At 40.7% G+C, this 24,256-nt stretch overlaps 1 protein-coding gene across 1 annotated transcript in view; it reads left to right on the top strand.

The window, feature by feature from the left end:
• LOC103353590 (neurobeachin-like) overlaps nt 1-24,256 on the top strand; it is a gene marked incomplete at its 3' end in the record, with an annotated part of 183,100 nt that overhangs the window by 48,237 nt on the left and 110,607 nt on the right. The window contains exons 7-16 of the mRNA XM_008276644.1: nt 1,096-1,215; nt 2,935-3,081; nt 9,368-9,565; nt 9,693-9,826; nt 11,737-11,845; nt 14,007-14,159; nt 15,549-15,717; nt 22,499-22,578; nt 23,454-23,516; nt 23,900-23,997. Coding sequence (XP_008274866.1) covers nt 1,096-1,215; nt 2,935-3,081; nt 9,368-9,565; nt 9,693-9,826; nt 11,737-11,845; nt 14,007-14,159; nt 15,549-15,717; nt 22,499-22,578; nt 23,454-23,516; nt 23,900-23,997 — 1,271 coding nt within the window. The remainder of the gene's footprint in view (nt 1-1,095; nt 1,216-2,934; nt 3,082-9,367; nt 9,566-9,692; nt 9,827-11,736; nt 11,846-14,006; nt 14,160-15,548; nt 15,718-22,498; nt 22,579-23,453; nt 23,517-23,899; nt 23,998-24,256) is intronic.

Raw genomic sequence — 24,256 nt, 5'->3', positions numbered from 1 at the left:
GGGGGAAATGATTCATTCAGTAAAGACGAACGTTTGGACAGAACTTCAGTGTAAAATCAAAGCACTGACATGATGAACAGAGTATGGGATGCACCAGAAAACCTTATTTTATTGCTATACAATGCTGTTCAATAGTTTTAAGTGGTAAAATGGTGAGGCAAAATATTTTTGTTATGGCACTCATCCCTTTATGTATTAGCTGTACTGACCTTAAAATGTCTAACAATCATATATTTACAAATAGCAGCAGCCGCCAACATTTTTTTTGTTAAAATTCTGAATTATACCCTCTCTGCTTTATACCACCCAACCCACATTTTCTGCTGACAGCAGGTAAGCCTTTGCCTCACTAGCCCTCAAATTCAATTCTTGTTATTACAAACAGTAATTAATAAAGATGATTGGCAACAAATGAAAAGCATTTGTTCCAATTAATGAATTACGTTTTGGGACAGCTGTTGGCAAACATTTAAGTTTAAATAATGTAATGATTGTGTTTCATTCTTACAGTTTTCAGTGTACGAGCCCCCTGAAGACAAATCAGTTTACATGTTCACGTATGAGTGAAGCATGAAAATACAAAGTCTGTTCTTCTTTTCACATACACTTGATTGAAAACCTTTGTTTCACTGCTAGGCTGTCTTTAATGTGCTTTTCCTACCACTTGACATAACAGCTTTTCAAGTCACCTCTACGGCTGTAGTTAGTGTTTCATCCCTGAATAAGCCAATGTGTGATGTGGCTTTGTGCAGAGTGAAAAATGAGTTGTCTTGCCTCCTTTTAGCCTTTCCTCAGATCTATTATTCACTGTCTTCCAATGCATTCAGTTTTAGAACATTAGGTAGCAAATCTCACTGCTGTGGTTTCTAGTGTCTTTAAGATTCACCTGAATTTCTTTGTTTTAGAAAAAAATAAATCATTGGAGCGCTGACTTCCATAGTCAGAGATGGAGATGTTGTTCTATAAACCAAACTCCTCTGTGGATTTTTTTTTTTTTTAATTTACAGGAGAAAGATAATGACCTACTTAATAAGTGACACGTTCTGTAGCTCACGTACTAAATCTTTTTCTGTCTTGCTCCCTCCTCACCCTCAGTGGTACATGATCAGTATAGTTCACATCTACAGCCGCTGGAGGAACAGTGAAATCAGATGCTACGTCAACGGACAGCTCGTTTCTTACGGAGACATGGCATGGCACGTCAACACAAACGATGTAAGCGCTCGTCCTTCTTCCTCCTCCTCACTGTCGTCACATTGCACTGGTTTTGATGTCTATTGGCACGAGCTGCCACATCTGTGCTTTGCATTGCCTGTGATTCTGAGAGTAAAGAAATGCATACATCTTCAGTCGTCCTCATTGAGCAAAACAAGGTTCAACATTTTTTCTCTGAAGTGTGGCTGAAATTTTAATATTCATGTAAACATGCATCTGTCACAGAGTTGTCGCAGATAGAAATGAGGATGGAATTTGAAGAAGATATTTTTCTATAGGGTACAACGTGACTACATTGCAGCATTTGCTTTATTTATGTGTACATAGACTTAAATTCCCATTAAACCGAAGCAGTGAGCGATACCGTGACAGTATATTTGCATTTTTGAATGACTCTTGATTGAAACTATAAATGTGTCTTCATGTGAGTATGGTTCTTGAAATATTCCACCAGACCGACTAAAGCTGCCTTAACATGTGATGGTTTTGTCAATCTCCTGAAGAGAAATTTCAATGTGAGGTAGCATTATTCCAAACAATGTGATGACTGCAGGAACATCACAAACACACACAGAGAATATTTTAGAATCAGATTGGTCTATTACAACCAAGTGAGGGACATGTAAAAGTATATAGAATAGGGCTGCATATAATAATCACACCACCATCTGAAATATTGTAAGCTCACAGCTAGAACGGTGCTACGTGCGGTGGGTTTCTAGCAACATAAATTAGTTGGACAGAGCTAAGAAGTTGTAAGAAGACATTTCTGCACTTCTGTAACGTCTGCACAAAGATATATGATTTGTATTATCAGCATAATTTCTCTTTTCTGTACTTTGGGGCTCAGTTGAAAGTGTGGAAACTTAAAAAGATTTTTTTTCCCCTTGCCATAGCCTCACTGTGTCTTTAACCTCCACATTTTAAAAAAAAAAAAAGACTATTGGCATCTTTCTGCTCTTGACGACCTAAAAGTTTAAAAGTTGTATGTGCTGATATGTATTTGTTTATTCAGAAAAGTTCTCGTGTTACACATTATCTATATTTATTTACTTTTTGAAATTATTAATTAAACATGCTTATTAAGTCAAGGATTTTATTGCACTTTATTACAACACACAAGCTTGTACAGACTTCTGCTAAACGCTTCTTTTTATAGCAATATACCATTTATCTTTTATAATGAGATATTTTGCATTATGAGTTATATCTTAAGAATGCAAGCAATGTATAATTTAAAAAAAAAAGATAATAAACACAAAGATCGCATACAGATCTGGTTGAATGGGCTTTACTAACCGGGCTTGATCAACTGAAAATGTCTGATGTTTCTTTTCACAGTACAATTGCGAAGGTCTTTAGTTTTTACAAGATTTGCTGCTGCCTTTGTAATTTACCCTTCAGTTTTTTTTTCTTAATGTAACTAGATAACACTATCACAAAGATAGCATTAAAGTTTAATATCTTATAAATCAGGGCCATGAGGACATTTCTTTTCTATCAGGGAACTGTCAAAGTAGACACTGAAACAACATGGGAGGATGCTGCTTCCGATTGGTGTTTTCAATTTCTAGGCCAAAATGCAAAAAAAGAAAGTAACCCAGAATATTTTACTATTTCCCTCCTGTCTATTATAACCATGCATGATTTTTTTTTTCTCTCTCTTTAGTTCCAAAGTACCAAATGATGTAGCCTTTTTTTTCTATGTCCCTCTTGCAGAGTTATGATAAGTGCTTCCTTGGGTCCTCCGAGACAGCGGATGCTAACAGAGTATTCTGCGGGCAGCTCGGAGCTGTCTACGTGTTCAGTGAAGCCCTCAATCCCGCACAGATATTTGCAATTCATCAGCTCGGACCAGGCTATAAGGTATGTGCTTGAAGGTGACTAAATTAGATTACATGTAAGCAGTCTGCATCACCTATCCATCTGTGAAATCAATGAGCGGTGCTGCCCTGCCGTAGTTCGTTTGCCTTGTGTCTCCATCCTGCTTTTCCTCCCAGATAAACGGCTGCATAAATTACCTACTTCTGGGGAATAATGGCACAGTACACAGAGGGAAGCAGCAGGCACTCCGAGGGGATAGAGTCCTGAGCCAGCTTATATCAGCTGCAGCAGGTGTAGCACTCCCAAGCTCCTCGACAAAAATCAAAAGATGAATGCGAATGTGGAAAGATGCTGACCTGCCCAGGAGGGGATTTGACTGTGAATGTTTATCGCTGGGGACAAAGTATGAGGTTTTTTTTGTGGTATTTGGCATTTTTCATTGAAATTAGTGTCATTTATTTATTTTCTTTACCCTACATCACAAATATTCCACCCGTCTTGAATAGGGTACTGGACGTGCCTGTTTATTCCCAGATTCTTTCTTTCTCCATCTCACTGTCTCACTTTTACGCCTAATATTCACAGTGTTGCTGTTTCTTGTCACAGATAGAGGAATGACACGCACTGTCAGATCAGCTCCGAACACAGGATGTGTCTCAGCGAGTTTACAATATCTTTGGCCATTTTATGCCACCTCTGTTTCCTCTCATGCTGTTTTTGAGATGAAATTAGACCATTGTCTGCAGGAAGGAAAAGTAGTCCAAGTAAAACCTACACTGTTGAAGATGATTTCAATCAGGTCTATAAATGCCTGAGGATTCCTAGGAGAGCTCATTGTTTGGTCTTTTTTTGCTAATGACTGGTGATTTTCCGCTCCCCTCCTTAACTGTGGTTCTGGACCTTCTATTAGCACACAGCGGAGCAATTGTTCAGAATTTTTGTAATAATGAAGAGCGTGTCCCGAGGAAGCAATTTACCTGAAACTGATGAAGCTGTGAACAGTGTGTTGTAATGGTGGGCATGATAGAACCAGCCAGGTGAGTTGAGGAGAAAGGTCAGAGAGTTTCCGCTGATTGGTTGTTGTAACGGGAGCTGCTGTCGAGGTGACGAGAGATCAGTCTGTTTTAATTTAGAGTCTGAGTGCAGCAGATCGCAGCGTACATCTGTTACAGTATGTGCACTGGACTTTATGTCTGTTCAAACTCAGCTCGGTTGGAGAAAAAACATCTGCACTGACGTGTAATTTATTTTCTGATCCATGGTCCTCTCGTCCATGTTTGATGTCTGACACGCTTTCCCTTGCTCGCACAGTGTATTGAATATGGCTGTAACTTCTGCAGTTAGTTTAAATGCAGAGATTATTGCTGCCTAGGGTTACCATTTCTGCTGCATGTTATGATTTATGGCGGTAAATCTGACAGACCAGTTAGTAGAATCTGTTCCCCGGGCTCTTTTCATATTGCTGTATGTGAAAATGTGCTCTGACCTAAGATGGACTTCTGGTTATTTCATTTAAAGTACCAACAAACAACCTTTGCTTTATATTACCAGATTTATGACTGACCTGAAATGTTCCCACCCATTCTGGGATGGCATTAAGTGCCAGTTGGTGTACAGACACTGAGGCTGACTGTAATATCATCCTATCATTCATCGCTGCTGTTTTAGCAGAGTGAATCCTTAGTCAAAGTCTAAGAAATCATGCCCTGAAGGTAATTGCCTCCCAGTTTCGTGAGATGTACACTGTATCAACACTATAATTTACAATAGATGCTAGTAAACACCACTTAACTGTTTTAAAAAGCCCTCTTTGCATGCCTATTCTTTATAGATATCTTCTTTTAGCTCGGGGAATAGCCCGGTCATAAAGTCACATCCAGAACAGCGATATCCAAAGACAGATTCACTGCACACCAAGTATTAGTCATTGATTTAAGCAGTCAAAAACAATTAAGCCGTGACTTTACGTCTTTTCATATGATGCACTTAGAGTTATTTCTGTCTTTGCCCTCTATCATCACTACCATATGTGTTCTACATGAGGCAGATTAGCCCATTGAAATTGTGCCAACACTGCTCTGCAGTATGCACAGCAGATTGCCCGAGAAGAAAAATGAGAGTTTCACAGTTCTGGTGCTCCTTTGTCAGGAAAAGCAAATGTGGAGGGTCCACAAAATCTGATATAGAACATCTCACAGATATCAGAATCTTTACATATACAGTGCAGGCCATCACAACATACATTACTGTGTCAAATCCTTTTATTTACCATGTAACTGTGCACAAAATGCAGCAAATAGAAAAACCTGAATCCCTCCATAACACTGAGCTCATGTTCCAGAAGGAATTTGGGACTGATAAGATGCCCCCCCTGGTGGAACTGTGTGAGGATAAGAATCTAAACCCCTAAAGAGCCTAAAAATGTTACACAGTACCGTTTATACCTGCAAATATGGGTCTGCTCGCAGTAAACCTGCCTGCACATTAATGCTGTCATGTTGTCAACGGAGCAACAACTTTGTGTCATTCGCAAAACTAGGGAGTTTGTAATGTCACTAAAGCTTGTCAATAGACAATGTTAAATGTTATTAGATGTTGTTTTCATCTAAATAATCACTGGATACATGTGGATGACTCCTTTTCAAGGGAGCACAGTCCCGATAAATTTAATCAATTCTGTTTCTTGCAGCGAGCTAACTGAAAACAAAATCCTTGATGGTGGTAATGAAACAATATAAAACGTGGTTAAATTCAGTGAGCATGCTGATGTTCAATGCAAGTTCGAATCAATAATAAAAAGTCTGGTAACTCTGAAATCATGGTATTCCTGAAACTTTGTTGAATGTGATATATTGTTTTAGTCTGTAGTCTACTGACCACAGGTAACATGGGAGTGTCCAAGCTCTCCAAATGCCTGTTTGTTGCAGGATAATATGGGCTTGTCCCTGGTCAGTGACAGCCTTTGGCTGTGGGAGAGGAAGGAGGAACTGTGCTCTAATTCTTTTATATGACTGGCTGGTCTTTGGAATGATGCTGTCATGCTACAGGGTTTGATAGCCAAAACCCATGAGATCATTATTTTCTCACTGCGGTGGGGCTCACACAAAAGTGTGGGGCACTGGAGCTTGTTATTTCTTGTCACTTGGGTTCCATGAGTAGAAACTTTTGAAGGATGTTAGAGAATACACGATGAGATGCATGATGGCTGCTGTGTGGACTTGATCATAGCAGATGAACAGAAAATCTCTTATGCTTTTTTATCATCTGACTGGAAGGAGATGTGCCATTAAATGTGGCTCAACCCTCTCAGTTTCTGGACCTTCCTTGCAAAACTCTTGCTAAAATGATGCTGCCAGGAAACTGATGTAACACCAGCCAGTATACAAGGATATTGAGCAATGTCATTTGGAAAACAAACAACAGGATTAACTTGCTCATAGCAACGTTTGAAACACAGAGGATGACGTTCTAGGGTCCATGTAGCTCTCTCTGTTAAATTTGCACCATTAAAATGAATCAAATGAAAAATGGGTTTGAAACTTTTCCAGCCTTTCATTTATTTACTTAATCAGCCATTTATTTAGGCTACATTTGAGGATTTGTATCATCGCGCACACAGACCTTATGGTCAGTTGTGGGAGGGGGAGAGGATTTGGAGAAGTGCACTCAAAAAGGTACTTGAAGGCTGCTGCTCTATTGAATATCAACAGCAGCAACACTAATAGTGATGCCCTGGCCTCTGGATCCAGTCTACAGTATGAGTGATGCTCATATACATCCCCCAAACCCTCCCAAAATAGGGGAAGCAATAAATTATTGCATGGTCAGATGTGCTACATGCATACTGTGACTGACTGTAGACTTCCCTGTGCAGTTCAAAGATCTAAGTCCTAATTTTCTTTAGGACAGAGTTTATATTTTAAACCCCTCTGAAAACCTGAAGTTACAATCCAAACCGACGCTGAGGATGTGGACGCTGCAGAGGGATCAAAACAGTTTGAGCATGCTTTTTCTGGACTTGCCGACTCCCACCACCAAAAACCAAAACATGAACAATTACGACAGTTTCAAACTTCTCATTTGTTTTTTGCTGGTTTGAACTGAAAAAAGGCCCATAAAGCATCACATGGATCCTGTAGAATCAGGTCACGTACTATTTAGGCTTTGAATGATACAAGGTGATTTCAGTGTGCGCATTATGTAATATTTGTAGAAGTTGTCCAACATAAAAGAAAAGTATTAAACACTTGATGCTGTACGTTTCTTCTAAAGGTTGTTGCCCACTTAAAATTCTACGCTGGAGAGGCACTCAGAATAGAAGCACAATCATTGTAGAATTGACATCCTGAGTCAGCTCACCTTTTTTATCCATTTTCTCCCTCACTGTGAAAGCAAGCAGCCCAGATTTAGATGCCTTTTAGGCAGGTGCATGAACCCTGTTTGCTTGTGTTGCATAACATACTGTATTTATCTACAGTCCCTCTAGGACCAGATGGTTGTTGCTTCAGCTCTTTCTGCCTCTCTTTATCTTATCACCATCCACTTGCTACCAATGAATAAGAGAGGGAAGGAAAAAACATTTCTCTCATTCATTAATAATTCAGCCCTCCTGATTAGAGGAATTGATTTCTGTATTAAGCATATTCCATTCACACTGCATTGACATATTAATTCAGCTCATCTGTCAACAACTAATTGATTGAGTAAATTAAGACTAGTCTTTTATTGATCAGCAATTTATGTAAGCCACAATGAATGTGTTTGCTGAGCCACCAACAGATTGAACCTGCTTGTTCAGGCGGTGATCAAAATGTCCTGAGACATGTTTGTGAAGGCCTTATAAAAGACAAGTGTGACCCATGAAAGCATTAAGACACACAGTCTCGATAAATAATTGAATCACTATTGTAATTTTTAATTATTGAATCGACGGTGTGTTGTGAGAAATGACGACAAAAACGTTTAGAGCAGCATATATAATAGTTTCCATTACATTTTTATAGAAATCTCAGCAGGGTGTAAAATTGCCATAGATTTCTCTCTCTCTGATTACTGTGGATGTGAAGTGACACAGTAACTCAAAGGTAATTTGCAGACTGCCAGCTTTAATTTGAAATCGTTTTCAGACGTATTGGATAATCTCTAATTTGCTTCTGTTCTATGAGTGTATTTGAACAGAAAAAAAGAAAATGTATTAGGTAGAGACACCAATGGTGAAATGCTTACTGCGTGTTAAGTAAAATACTGCTCTTACGGTGCACTCTCTGGGCCTTTTTTCCATTTCAGTGTCTCTTTATGAGAATTCAGGAGTGACTGCTTGGCTTGAAAATGCTCCAGAACAGGCTGGAGTAAATTACGTGGTTAAATTAATGCAGGTAAACAATCAGCTGTGGTTTCAAAGCAGCTTTGATCCTTATCGTCAGCTCCTGTTTCTCCCAATAATTGTACTCTGCTGCTGCAGTAGAACTTGAAGATTTTCATCAATGTTTGACTGAGGAGAGAGAGAAAAAAAAAAGGAAAATACTTTCACTCAAACAATCAAAATAAAAGAAAATTTAAGCAAGTGGAGAAAGGTTTGCAGCCGATATCTACATGATATAATCATATAATGTCACGTCCCTCCCTGGAAACATAAACACACGATTATTAAAATGTTTTTTTAAATGTGAAATAAATGTGATATTGAATTTTATCTCATTTATCAGAAATGAAATTACAGTCCATGTTTGTCTCTTATTTTGAATGTAGCTTTTCTTCTGAAGCTGTTGCTGCTCCATTTCAGTGCTCGTGTGCTCAGCTGTTAATTGTGTCAAGAATGGTCTGCATCACTAAAAAAGCAAATAGTGTTTGCCTTTTGTTGTTGATTGCAGCCGTACAGCTTGATGGAAATGAAAAGGACAGCTTTAATCAATGGAGAAAATGCTTTTCCAAAACGCTGCTAAACTGTAACGCACTCACTGTCAGTCATTTTTCATTCTTAAATGGATATTTTTTCATCAAGTTGTAATTAAAAGATAACACCTAGAAGACACTGATAGGGTGCATGTGCAGGAAAAAGCTACTCTATCACTCTCACTCTCCCCATCTCTTCCTTTATCTCTCATGGCTTTATTTGCACTCTTTTTTTTTTTTTGGGTGGGGGTATTTTGCCATTATTTGATAGATACAGTCGAAGGAGACAGAAAGTATGGGCGAAGAGAGTAGGGGAGTGACATGCAGGAAATAGTCTGTCCAGCCAGGAATCGAACTGGGGACTCACTACTTGGGAGCTTTCAGCGCCAACACTTGGCTTTTAAACCAACTCTCTTTTTCTTTTTTTTTTTTACAGAGCACATTTAAGTTCAAGTCAGAGAGCGATATCCACTTAGCAGAGCATCACAAACAGGTATTGTATGATGGCAAATTGGCCAGCTCCATCGCCTTCACCTATAATGCCAAGGCTACCGATGCTCAGCTCTGCCTGGAGTCCTCGCCTCGAGAAAATGCCTCCATTTTTGTGCACTCACCGCACGCCCTTATGCTACAGGTCAGCTGCATTGCTTTTCTTCTGTGTACACGACCTCGGGTGCTGATTAATTTTTTTTTATGCTGCGCTGGTTTTAAAGTTCAGTCAGTATAAAGGTGTGTTTATGGGTTTTATATTATCCTCACAGGATGTGAAAGCCACAGTGACTCACTCCATCCACAGTGCCATCCACTCCATCGGTGGGATCCAGGTGCTTTTCCCTCTTTTCGCTCAGCTGGATTATCATCAGCTGAACGACAGCCAGGTGGAAACTACTGTCTGGTAAGAGGGAAAACATTGGTGTTGTACAATGCAAATTTTGGTAATCTGAATTGATGAAGTTTAAAAATTATACACATGAAATTGTAAGTGACAAGAAGCTCAGTTTGGAGGTGTGGATTTGATTGCTTCTTGATCTTTCTTTGATCACTAACCTTTATAGATTTTAATTTGAGTGTGAGATTGTGTTAGTGACTGCAGGGCAGAAGTAGACTAAAGTAATGCTAATTACCCTGTAAAGAGTAAGAGTAGATTTTTCTATAAATGTATATAATTGTCTGCATTAGGCTAAATTAAAATAAGGCTGCAAAAGGCAACCACCTCATTTCTACTAATGGGGACGTCAGAGTTACTAAATGATCGTCTCACTTTTGATGGTGTTATGGTTACAGGGAGTATATATCACTGCATTACAAGTGTCAAAACAACAAGAAATGTCTCCAAAATAGCAGCAAGCAGGTTTTTTTGTTAAACTTTCAAAACAATCAGGAAGGAGGAATAGTCATTTTGTTGATGTCAAAGTACATAACATCTTGCAAATACCTCGAATCTCGAGCAGCCGTCTGTTGGACATATAATGTGGGGATGAGTTTTCTATATCATACAGCAGCTTTGGTAAATCTGTGGTCCACTTTTCATTATTATCTGTACTCACTGGTTCAGACTTCTCTCATTTCCGTCATCCTGGGCTGGTCTTCCCAAAGCTTCCCAACTGTTCCAAGGGTGGAGTCTGAGCCCTGCTCTAATCCTGTGTTAGTTCAACGACATGGATGGACGCAGGAGTGGCCACATAGCAGCACAAATCCCCGATGCCCAAAGCTCTCTGCCTCTGTAGATTCCTCTCATCTCAGCTCTCTCTCTCTCTTTTCTCTCTCTCGCTTGCATGTTGGGGTCTTCGGCTCACAGTGTGCAACTCTTCCAAACACTTTGCTTTGTCCTTGCTGTGGCTTTTAGACTGAGTCCCTCTAAAGCCTGCTGGGCTGAGGAGTTCAAAGCTTCTGCAACAATTAACTCCCTGCAAGGCCTGCCTAATCTGTTGTGGTCGTTCTCAACAACACCCTGAAATAGTGATTTTTACAAAATCCTTTTAATAAACATTTTTTTTCATGTTACTCTGCGCCACCTTGAATTCCCAGCAGGGGTGGTATAACATCAGTCAGTACTGCTCTGCCAAGTTGGAAGGAGTCTGTGCTTGCAGTAAAGGATCAGAGGATAAAGCAAGAGCACACAGAGTTGAGTGTCACCCAGTTCTGTATGTTTTCACTCCGAGTCAGTTATAGTGAAGTTGGAGCAGTAGTGAAAAAGGAACTGCAAGAAATGACAGTGCAGACAAACAGACACACATCAGATTGGAGTTCACAGTGATTGGATGAGTTTATATGCATGCGGTGTGTGTGCGCGCTATATATGGGCAAGCCTGCACAGGAGTGATTGTGTCCTTGTGATTGTTGCGCTGGAGTGGAACCCACTAGAGGATGTGAGGGAAAGCCGATTAAGAAGTGTCACCAAGCACCACTGTCACTCAGCCAAAGGCTTCAACTGAAAAGCCTTGCAACAAAGAAAAAAAAAATTGCCTTCACTGCACTGCATTGCCCCCTTGAACCTTCTTTCCCCACACCCCACACACAGATGCGTACACACCCTGTTACAGTTCACCCCAAAGACCACTCTCTGCCCCTAGAGAATGCGGCAAACCAACCTTTTCTTCTGAATTGAATAGGGATGAAAGTGGTGAGAGAGAGTTCCCAGCTGATTGCTGACATCCTCTGAAAATGACCTTGTTTTTCCCCTCTGCCACGCTGTCTCTTCATGCTGCTGTAGTTTATAGAATAACTCTTTCACGATCTTATGAGTGTGTGACTTGATGAGTATTTTATTCCTATAGGAGAAATTGCGTCTCTTATTTTTCACAGTGCCACTCTTCTGGCGTTTCTGGTCGAACTGCTCAAGAGCTCTGTGGCCATGCAGGAGCAGATGCTGGGAGGAAAGGGCTTTTTGGTGATTGGATACCTGCTAGAGAAGGTATAGTAGAGCCTCCATAAGACATCACCGCTGTTACTGAATCAGAGTTATGCATCACTTCTCAGAAATGTGCCATTTCTAAATTAGCCAGTGTAGCTTCACCCCATATGAACACTGCTCCTAACACATATACACCGATGCTCTGGGACTCATCTCAGTCCCTAATTTTTCTTATTTTGATTAGTAATTTGTAAAATGAATGTATCTAACACTTCGTTTCCTCCCTGAATGATTAGGAAATGATGTGCAGAGTTTTTAGAAGCCTTTCACTATAAAGCCCATCTGCTTTTGAAACTGCACTGACTGTCCCCACTATCAAGGTGCACTGTGTTTTGTCCGAACCTTCAAAGTGCTGTCAACAGTCTGATCTTCCATTGCCTGTAGCGGAGTCCTGAATGTGTCTTTGAACCAAACAGAGCTGGAGGAAGAACAACCTCCTTCTCTGTCTGCATCAATCTTTATTTACCCATTTTGTGATGCAGATCTAGCAGCAGGCATCCCCAGAGTGCTGGCTCTTTTGGAGCACTGAGAAATGACTCCACTTTGTCACTCAGTGACTTGCCTGCCTGCTGGCTTCAGCTGCTGTTAACTAACAGCCAGGCAGATTCGGCACCTGAGAACTGCCTTTTTTTTTTTTTTCTTGCTTCCTTCCTGCTGCCAGGTTTCACACCTTCACATATCGCACCATCTGTTCATTATCTGTTTATGCCACACCTCCCCTTCTTCCTAGGCCTTCATTTTCCCTCTCCCCTGCCTTCACCAAGTCCCCACCTGGACAGCGAACAGGTGCCAGACAGGAGCGGTGACGGTTCTCATCAAAGTGGAATTCACTGCAAAGTCAAGACAACTTGCCTAAATTTTATTTAAACATTTTTTAGGCTCTGTAACTTGACAAAACGACTGTGTATCGATTTATCACCTATACTAGCATGCTAACCTGATGCTGCACTACTGAAGTAGAACAACAAAACACAAGTACCTTTGTGATTTTTTTAAGTGAGTGTGCATACAGGGGATTTAACGATCCTTTCATGACCACCTCTGTTGAAAATCAATTGTTTGACTTTTGTCCATATTGTGTTTTTTAAATGCCACAAGACATGAGTGAAATAAGCAGTCGGCACCTCAGCCGACCATTTTCACCTTGAAGCTGCAGTGTACCAATGACCGCCTAAGGAAGCAGCTTGCAGGGTGTGGCTTCTCATGTCATTCTCCTCTGGTCTCTGGTTTGAACATGTATGGTTTAGTAACTTCAAAATGACAACTTGCCACTGTGAAAGTGTAGAGCAGTTGCACAGCGTTTGAGCAGAGTTGTAGGTGATCAGACATGCTTGAGCTGCAGTGAGTAGAAGGGGGCTGGTGACCTCACACAGCTGCATGTTCTAAAGGAACCAGTGGTATAAAGGCATTTTAAGGCATTATTATCATTGAAAAAAAAACTCCTAAATATTGACTTTTGATACTCAAAGATGAGATATTAATGGTTTAATCAATGACCGGAGTGGGAGTTTGAATAACTCTACATTCAGGAGAGGTGACAATGGTGATGATGATGATGACTTTAATTCTAAATGTATTTATTTTAACATATTAACTGAAATACATGCAATTGGAACAGCACACAGCAGGTCAAAACGATAAAAACACCTATTAAACACACACATACTGTACATAAATCGAGGCACAAGATGTCTGTACAATTTAAAAACAGAGGGTTTTTCTGTACATCTCTCTGTTGTTCCATCAAAAAATAATTCAACCTTTCTTTTTATCTTAACTGTCATATGTATTCATTCTTTGACTTGTGTTTTTTAAGACCAACTTTCATGCCACATCAGAAACTGTAGAGTTGCAGTTGTTTAAATGTGAGTCATATTTTTCTACATGACAGCTACCAGCTTTTTTTCTAATCTCCTCCTTCATTCAACCCAAAGTGACCCAACTTTGTGACACAGTTAGAGATGTATTTCTTCACTTTGTGACATAAGTTTTTTTTTCCTTCCTCTGGGTATTGCAAAGACATTTCACGAACAGTTAACATAGGGATTTGCTCCACACAATGCTGTCAGCATCAAGAAAGATAAATAGACCCTTGTAGTAGAATATTCTAGGCAATGCAATTATTATTCAGCATAACTTTGTGTTCCTTTTTTTTCTACAGTCATCACGTGCACACATCACCAGAGCTGTATTAGAGCAATTCCTCTCCTTTGCAAAGTATCTGGATGGTCTGACACATGGAGCTCCACTGCTGAAGCAGCTGTGTGACCACATCCTGTTCAATGCTGCCATCTGGATCCACACCCCCGCTAAGGTAAGCCTCTGCAGGTAACTCTGGCTGAAGTAGATGCATATTAAGAGCTTTCAACCACACAGGGCTTCAGTAATCCTTCACATCATCATCGCTTCTGTAAAGATGGGAATAGATATAGCAAATCCTCACACGTGCCTGCGTTTTAAGTATACATCCCACTGGTTTCAGTTTTGATGAAATTCCCAGTGACAGCAAGGGTTTGTGCAGGTGGCCATAAAACAAACTAGCAGTTAAGTATAATTGCAAATGAAAGGAAAAAAAATCTGCTCATGTTTATCTGATGCAGCAACTTGTATTGATACGAGCCAAATGGTAACTGGGTTGACTCTGTCAGCGAAGTTGCCAAATGAAAGAATATTATATTGTTTCACTCCAGACAGTGAACAGGGCCATTCACCAAACTATCGCTGTTCCAGTGTGTTTTAAATGTTCCAGAGGTTTTTCTCGCTCTTTTTCAATAATGACCCATAAAAAATGGGATGAGGTATATCAAAGAAGTTGAGTTTGTGTGGCAAATACATTTGCCTCAGGACTGCTGCTGGTGGGGCCAAGCCATGAATAAATAAAAGGAGGAAATAAATACAAAAGTGTCTGGAGGCTTGCCTGTGACACTCCTCCAAAATAGAGCGTAGAGAAAGAGGGAAGGAAAAAAAATGAGAGAAACAGCTAGGTAATGAAGTGGGTTAGAGCACTTTTAGCTACACAGGGACACAGCCACACTGGCTCCTTCCCTTAGGACATGCTACAAAGGCCACGTCTCTTCTGTTCCTATCCTCAAGCTTCACAGAGTACAGAGAGCCAGCTGTGTGAATGAGCACAAGAGCATCAATATGCATTAATTACACAGGACCTGTGACCTTGTTCCAGTGGACAAATATGATTTTGAAAGTGCATTTTACTTCTCTGTTCTCATGGAAATTACATTACCTATAATGTGGCATTCGGTTATCTCAGAGGCCTTAAACCATATCACATCATGCTCATATCATAATCACACTGTCACCTTTCAGCGTGACTCACATTTCACTCATCGCTATCCTATAATTTATGACATATGGGGGGAAAAAAGCCGTCAGTATTTAGTGCTAGAATGGCTGTGGTGGGATTAAGGATTCTTGTCAGGTCTACTGCTAATTACGGAGGACATGCTAATCATCACTGAACAGAGTGGAGCTGCGACAATTATGAAATTGAGTAATACAGGATCAGTAGCCATCCCTAACATACATCTGCAAGGATAATAGGCTCAGTTAGTGCAAACCACCACAGGAAATGTCTTGGTAAATCTAAAAAGGATCATTGGATTAGACAGCCATTATATAAACTTTAAAAGTAAACTTCACGGTGCAGTTTGTAACATTAATACTTGTGTGTGTGTTTCCATGCCAGGTGCAACTCTCTCTGTACACATACCTCTCTGCTGAGTTCATTGGCACAGCAACCATCTACAACACGATTCGCCGAGTGGGCACAGTGCTTCAGCTCATGCATACGCTAAAGTACTACTACTGGGCCATCAACCCTGCAGACAGCAGCGGCATCACGCCAAAGGGTCTTGGTGAGTGTTTTTGAACATAAGTCAGGCTAAGTTAATTTGTCGTTTTTTTTTTTCTGCTGTGGAATAAGATTTGATTTGGGTTGTTGTTTATATAAACTGTTTGTCATCCATCTGAACGCTTATCCAAGCGAAGCTCAGTGATTTGGAAAGGAAATCATTGGGAGTGAACCAATCACAATCATTGTGTGCAGCCACAAGCCTGCTATCAAAGTGTCTTCCTGAAATGGCAGCAGCTCCCACACATTTGAAATGACTCATCTCCACATGGAAGCGCTTGCCTGTCAGCTGTTAGGACTGTCGCCATCACAGGAGATGACAGTGAGGCAGACGCACCATATCAATATTGTCATCCCACTAGGGTGCTTGGTTGTGGGTGTTAGGTCTCTGAAACCTGGGCCAGTAGTATGACTGGCATCCTCAGTCTTTGAAACAACAGCACGTTCCCAAGCACCCTGTGCTGGAAGGAAAAATGTCCTTGAACTGTCATTTCCTTTTTGTTCTCCATTATTCTTTTCTAAAACTATCCGTGTCGTAGTATAGGAGTTGCTTTATATTAGTTCTGAGAGCTCACTTTAGCTGCGCCAAGGCCCAATGAAATTTACTTGCTGAAGGTTAAAGCTTGTATTCTGACAACGTTGATGTAATACTCGTAATATCTGAAGGGGATATCTTCCAAAAAGGATCTTTCTTTACCTCTGCCATTATTTCTTCCGGCACTGATGATTTCTATCACAAGTGAACTTCACATTTATTAACAGTGCAAAATGAGAACTAATTCTCATGGGCAGTGTCAGTGCTGGCTGAATATTGAAGCATTTTAGCCTGTATATGCCACATCAAGGCACTCGGCCTGCAGCTTTAATGTGTTCGGGGTGGGAGTGATCCGTACTGATTTTCCTCTAATAGTGGTATCGTCCTCTAAACCGAGGTTAGCTATGATAATATGCGCCCATATACGTAAGCTGTCTATCAAAGGACCTCTCATTCTCACTTTTCCTGTTTACTTGGTTCCTTATCCCACCTGCTTATGCCAATGGCAGCGTCCCGTACACTCACTGTCACTGGCATCAAGGGGACGTTTCTCATAACTTTATATCTATCAGATCCACTATGCTGCAAACTCCCTGTATTTTTTGTTACTTTCACTACTTCTAAATAATAGATCATGATGTTGAAATCACTTGTTTGGGAAAAATGTTTCTGTGATGCCCCGGGCACTACAGTATAGTTCTGCTTTGTATAAAACACACCAAGTCGTCCTTTGATTTGCTTTAAGCTGTCTCCTCGGTAGGGACAAGAGCTAAAACTAGTGCAGGACATAGAAGAGGATTTAGGATTGTATCTCTCTGTAATTTGGGGATGACATATTTCTGCTGGCTTCATCAGTGTCTCCCTGCACATGGGTATACTGTGGTAGTGGAGCAAAGTATGAAGTGGATGGGATGAGAGCCATTAGCATGTCTGAGGACATGGTCCACTGCCAGAAAAGAGTAAATTGCTACCTTTGGGTGGCGATTTGCTGCCCCAAGTGAGAGGAGATCAAGAATCTCAGAGTTGCGGGAGTACCATGAAATTTGCAAGAACCATGAGATAAACAGGTAAATGGGTCAGCAGTAATGCAGGCATTGCACAGAACTCCCATGGTGCAGAGTGAGCAGGGGTTGAGGAGAAGCTCTTGATTTACCAGTCTGTCTCAAATCTCGTCTTATGGTAATGGGGTTTTTGCGTAGTAACTGAGAAAACTGAATGCCCAGATGAGGTGTTTGCGCTTAAGGGGAACAACACTGAAGTATAAAAGGGGAACGTAGGAACAAGGTGATGAGCTCTGACGTGAGGCAACACTCACTGCTAAACAAAAGTGAATATACAGACAGTTTTTTGCAAACGTGTGACAAAGAGGCCTGATGGTATTTGCTTTAGTGCCCACCTTTTTCTGTTTTTTTGAAGAAGTGTGCATACATATACTGATTGCAATGGGCTAAGAAAATGACTGAGATTCTGGGGAAGACATCTCAAAATGGATCACCTTCCTGCTGTACCTAATTTTCAGAGTGAGTCTGGTTTCATTGATCTGCTCTTGATTTGGCAGGTCAGTTTTCTCTCTGTCCTTCTAAGCTGAGAAATGACCAAACAAAGACACATACAAAAAGGGAGAGATCCAAGCAGATAATGAAGTGTTCAATTATAGGACACAGAGAGGACATTTAAAACAGATCTCCTCCAGCTGCTCATTCTTTTTCTGCAAACACCGCCTCTTTTTTCCCCCCAGGTCTTAATAGAGAGTGCTATCAAATTAAAGCCATGTGTCATTCGGTTATGCTCAGAATCAGTGCAGGCACTCATAGAAAGATGCTCATTTCTCAACTTCTCTCAGCCTGTGACACGAACCCACGAGCCGGCACATAATCCGTCTCAATCTCTATCACTCTCCTTTAGTCTTCTGTCTCTGCTCTGCCTCTGTTTTGCTAAATAATGAGTAATGAGATGGGCAGCACAGTTGCTTTGCCAGTCACCACATTCAATTCAAGCGGCTTCTGTCTCATCCTCATTATAGGAGAGATCACCAGTGACAGACATAGAGCCGCACTTTAGAGGAATAATCTGATCAAGACCTGTGGTTGAATCGATTTTTGCATGCGCCTTCATTCTGATGAATTAATCTCATGTAAGACACAAATTACTGATAACAGGGAAGTTGGGTAACGGTTTGGTAAGCTCTTGTTTCAGGGCTGTCGAGTGTCACATTTACACCTGAGAAATCCACCAGAGCGAAAGGATGTGAAGGTGGTGCATTGTGGAGTGTGACATGACTTCACTTTTGATGTTTATTCCCTCATGTTTTCCTTAGTATATCTTATGAAATGTTCCAACATTGCAGTTTAAAGTCAGCAGATATTCTCAGTTAAACCGACAAAGCATGCGTTAACTTGAGAAGAATTCTGGAAACCAGCCATTGCTCCTGCAATTAAAGGTACTTTTTTAAAAAATCCGTATTTGTTTATTTCCAAAAGCATTCAGGGACTACAAATATAATCATTTCTGTGTTTTATTCAAAGGTTTGTTCAAGTATACAAGGATACATGTTGTTGTGTATAGTGTGACTTTATTATCATCAGTCATAAGCTGGAATAAGATTCCTGCATTAATCACATGGACATTAATCGTTTTTCAATAAACTCTTTCTCCTCGTGCCCTTGGGATGCAGGAAGTAAAGCAATCTGTGAATGAGAAACAAGAGCTGTGCCGAGCTGCTGAGCATAATTGGTTGTGAATAACTTAGATGCAGTGGCTGCGGTAATAATGTTCTTATCATCCCTTCCATGTCAGACTCTGTCCCTGCCCTGGGTTTTCCTCTCTCCCTCTATTAATCAGTGTCGGGATGCAGCCGCACTTACCGTCCTCCTGCAACCTCAGGGAGCCTCGTCATTGATTACATTGACTGACTGTTGGAGCAAGATGGTCAGCTGCTGTTGTCTTTGTCATCATGACACTGTCCTCGTTTCAAATGAACATGTGTCCAGCTAAAGTGGAGGTTGGAGTTTATCGGGGCTGAGAGGAAAACAGAGACATTTGGCAAAGTGACCAATTTTTTTATTTTTTTTTTCGCTGAAATGCTTTTGCTCTTGTGTTTGACCCAGTTACTGCCATTTAATTTGTCTGCAAATGCAAAAGATTTTTGTCAGTGTGTTTATACCTGGCTGGCTGCACAGGATGAATAAGAAATGAATGAATGTATACAAGGTTTTCCTGCCAAAATGGAGCCTTTGTGCTACAGTGAGAGTGCTGCTAATCCTAAGGGGATTGGCTTGTATTGTTATAACTGGTAATATATGCCATATCCTGCATTTGCGGATGTGCCTGACTGAATAGGTCTGTGTTGTATTGATCTGCCTGTTGCTGCAACTCATTAGAGTGTTTGCTCGGTGTTACATGAAAACACTTTTTGGTTAAAAACAGTAGAGTTCAGCATACTGAGTAGGATCTGATTGTGTCAAGTTTAATTCGTGTGCCAACCAAGCCAACACAGCGGGAGCAGCTCTTTGATGTGACGGTTAATCAATGTTTTCTGTCATATTCTGGCATTCTTCTTTATTTGCACAGCAAATATACGCCGACTGACAGTGCTCAGCTTGTCAGATGTTGAATGAGGTTCATAACGGGGATAGATTGCATTGTGAGGCTAACTTCGGAGCGCCAAAGTGACCTTAACTTGGCAGAGGCATTCTGGGTAGTTTTAATGAGATGTTGGCCAGTGTGATGGGCAGGTGTGACTAAGGTGACCTTGGGCTGGCTGCCTGGGCACTATGTTGTGGCCAAGGCTACCTGCGATACACACTGAATTTGGATGTGGCATGAATGATAAATATATTTGGGATGAATACTTCAAATGACCCCCACTGAGCTTACAGCATAAAGCACAAGATCAGCCACAATGATAGAACCACCTACCAACAGCTCTGTCCCTACAAGAGCTTTGAAGGTGTCCCGTGGTATCAGGCACCAAGACATGAGCTGCAGATCCTTTAACACACTCCGACCTGGAAAAAGTCATTCAAGCACTTCTTTTCTTCAGGCTTGACTGCTGCAACTCTCCTTTCTTCACAAACCAAAAGTCACTCTCTCGCCTCCAACTAGTTCAGAATGCAGCAGCTCAGCTTTCTACTGGCTTTAGCAGGCGACATCGCCTCAACGCTGGCTTCTCCCCCGTTAACTTCCCGTTCATTTCAGGGCTGATTTTGAGATTTTACTGATTACTTTTAAAGCACGTCTGAGTCTGGACCAAAGCCAGCTCACACACTTAGATACTCAGGTGTGGCATTTCTGACTATTTCAAGGTCGAAGCTTAAATCTAAAGGTGACAGTCACGACCCGTCAGCTTTGTAACAACCTGCCTGAGGAGGTGAAACTCGCAGAGTCACTGACTTCTTTGAAATCACCTCTTAGAGCCAAGAGTTGTTTTTATGTGATGTGACCTTTATATTGTAATTCAGTTTTGCTTGTATTATTCAGCCCATATTTATAATGATATATTACCTGTTTCAATTATTCTTGTTTTGACTTTAGCCTAATTTTACCTTAATTTTGCCGTGTTTTGTTTGACCTCACTATCTGGCTTTCTTTCTTTTGCTTCACAGAGCCAAAGCACTTTGTAAACTTTTGTTTTTAAGGTGCTGTATGAATAAAATTATTATTGTAATTAATAAGACATGTCAAAAACAAAAGGAGGATACTGAGGAAGACTATTGAACAGCAGAAGGCCAGTCTGACCAAACATAAAGAAAAAGAAAAAGAGATGAAATGGAGTTATAGACGGTAAAAGGTACAAATGCAAGATACAGAATTCCAGTATATAAAACCTAACCCTATATAAATGTATAAATAAATCAATAAAACACCAACTGATCACATAAGAAGAGAATAAGAAGTAGAGGGTAAACCATAAAAGCACAGGGAACAATAACAATATTAATAATAATAAGTTCATAAAATAAATAAGGAAACAGAAAAGAGTAAAGGAGGATAAAATACACAAATAAAAGAGATAAATATTAATATTGTTAAAGTCCTGTAGGTTGTGAGATGGAGCCTCTATGTATCGGACTTGTTTTTCCGGCTCAATTGGACTGAGATTTGGGGAATTCAGGGGCCAAGTGAACACCTTGAACTCTTTATCACGATCCTCAAACCACTCCTGAAAAATGTTTGCAGTGAGGCCACTGCCATAAGGCATTGCTGTTGCCATGAAGAGTGCATGTGGTCTGCAGCAATTTTTAGATAGATGTTATGTGTCAAGTGTGTCATCCATATGACGGCGAGGACCGAAGACTAAGTCTGAACATTGCCCCGAGCATCACACCAGGTCCGCCAGCCTGCTTTCTCTTCTGTAGGTAAATGACACACATGCACCAGTCTGTCGTTTTGATGGCCACATGGCCATTCTAAGTGCTTTTGGTGTCGGACAACAGCCAGTATGGACACTCTGACCGGTCCATGGCAGAGCAGCACCATACACAGCATAGCCAGCATTACGGTTTTTAGCAGATATGTGCTACAGTCGGTCTTCTGTTGAAACAGACCAATACCTGCCAGCTCTCATTTCCCACACGCGCCCATAACCCTGCTGCCGGTTCACTTCCCGACAACTTTTAGTAGATACTAACCACTGCACACCAGGAACTCCCCACAAGACCTGCTGTTTTGAAGATGCTTTGATGCCGTCTTCCAGCTGTCATAGCTTGGTCTTTTTCAGTCACCTAGATCCTTATGCTTGTCAGTTTTTCCTGATTCCAGCACAACAACTTCAAGACTTGACGGTTCATTTTCGATGCCACCCCTTAACAGGTGCCATTGTAAAGAGACAGTCAATTCTATTCACTTCACTTGGCAATGTTTCTACTGTTATGGCTGATTATTTTAAATTGTGCAAATTGTTAATGTCCAAGTGTAGGAAGAGACTGGTTGTACGTTCCACACTCCCTGTTTAGGTTGTTGGTAAAACCTGACGAGGCTTTAATATAGCGAAGAAAACTTGAGATGTCTTTGAAGGCGTCCCTGTTTTGTCTGTTTTTTCTCAAAAGGCTTCACAAAAGCGAAAGTAAAATAGCAGGACTTTACGAGACAAATATTTCATTATCATCAAAAAAATATAACCCCGGCATAAACTTGCCAGTAAAACATTAAAAATAGAGATGAGACTGGAAAACAGACAGCCGAGAACAGAAAGATATTTTATTTGGTTCTCATACTTCTTTTCTCATTTTCACTGTCTTTCCAACTACAGATGGTCCAAGGCCAACCCAGAAAGAAATAATTTCTCTGCGGGCATTCATGCTGCTCTTCCTCAAGCAACTAATCCTGAAGGTATATCCCACCTGTCTTCATGCCTCACAGCCCTTCACAGGGCTGCACTGAGAAAATATAGAGATTGTCTCTGTGTTGTCCTTTGAAGCGTTCTAGTGGTCGCCTCTGTAATAACGTCAGAAAACCAGTTTAATGAATTCATTATTTAGTCAAGAGAAAATTAATAGATAACAGTTTTGATGATTATTTAATCATCAAGATGCCAACCATTAGTGGATTCCAGCTTTAGAAATGAGACAAATTGCTGTTTATTGCTCATTTGGTTAACTGTAATTGACCACATCTGGGTTTGCTTACTGTTAGAAAGTTCTTCAGAAGTGCTTTTAAGGCAACACTTTTGATTCAGTTGCTAATGGCTGGGTGACATATGCAATAAATGATTAAGAGAACAAAAAAGATTTACCATCAGTAGCAAAAACATTATAATGCTGGAATACACATTACAATCATTAGTAGATTTTCATGTGTTTTCCACTGCGTTGTTGAAGTTGGCGTGTTTGCTGCCCACATGCCAGCATGCCATATCGCTGCTGATAATTATCCTGCCACAGTCTGTAACAGGCTTCCCATGGCATGGCAGAAGTAAGAGGAATTTTAACACTGGGCAGAGTACAGACTTGGACGCAAAACTTCTTAGGCAAGCATGTGTTTCTGCAGCAAAGCAGCTTGAACCGCCAAACAACGCAAGTGCATCAATTGCAAACCCAGTCGAAGCACAACAATAAGAACTAATGCACATGATGCCAGAACGCTTTTGGAAGAACTGAAATACTGCGAGGCTTTCTGTCACAATGCTGGTGGACACTCTTCTCCAACTGTTTGCCTTGTACATCATTTAATTTTTTATTTGCTTTCGTGTTTTTGTATTCTTTCAGGACCGAGGTGTGAAGGAGGATGAACTACAGAGCATCCTGAACTATTTGTTAACAATGCATGAGGTACATGACAGTCTGTCTCTGCTTCTAGTGAATTTACTCAGCGGGTTAATGTTCTCCTTTCCTTCTGTGAGCTTCAAGGTCACTAATCATCTTCAGAATTGCTATTCTTGGAGAGGTTTATTATTTGAGTGCTTAAACTCAATGAATTAATATTTTTGACTGCCAGCGCACTTTCCATTGTGCATTAGTCAGCTACTGCCCTTGTACTGTGAGCTGCACCAGGGGCCCAGGTGTATCCTGCAGGTGGTACAATTGAAAGACACATAAGTTATATCTTTGCTGCACTTACAGCGAAGAACAGAAATTGTATTTTCTCTCTTCACCTGCTTCCTTTTCTATCTTTCCGTCTCGCAAATTGTCTTTCTCCCCTTGTTTGTCTACAGGATGAGAATCTGCATGATGTGTTGCAGTTGGTGGTAGCCCTCATGTCTGAGCATCCCGCCTCCATGATCCCAGCATTTGACCAGAGAAACGGAATACGGTAAGCCCCTCAGGGGAAGACACAATCTCTTCGCTCTTCAGGCACAAAATGAAGAGGTGATTTCACAAAATAAACCTAAGCACCTAATTCTTGTGCTGTTGCTGTGTGCTTGTGTGATGCATGAATAATTCATATGTTCAGTGAGAAAAAAAAAAAAGCTATGCATAGAAAAGTAACAATATTACCATATTGATTTCATAATACGAGATGATCAAACTTACCCTATGTGATCCTATAAAATATAAATGCATGCAGTGTA

Source organism: Stegastes partitus, unplaced genomic scaffold (assembly GCF_000690725.1).
Source record: "Stegastes partitus isolate 25-593 unplaced genomic scaffold, Stegastes_partitus-1.0.2 Scaffold78, whole genome shotgun sequence".
Taxonomy (NCBI): Eukaryota; Metazoa; Chordata; class Actinopteri; family Pomacentridae; genus Stegastes; species Stegastes partitus.
Note: the sequence above shows the minus strand (reverse complement) of the source record. Positions and strands in the feature narration are given on the sequence as shown.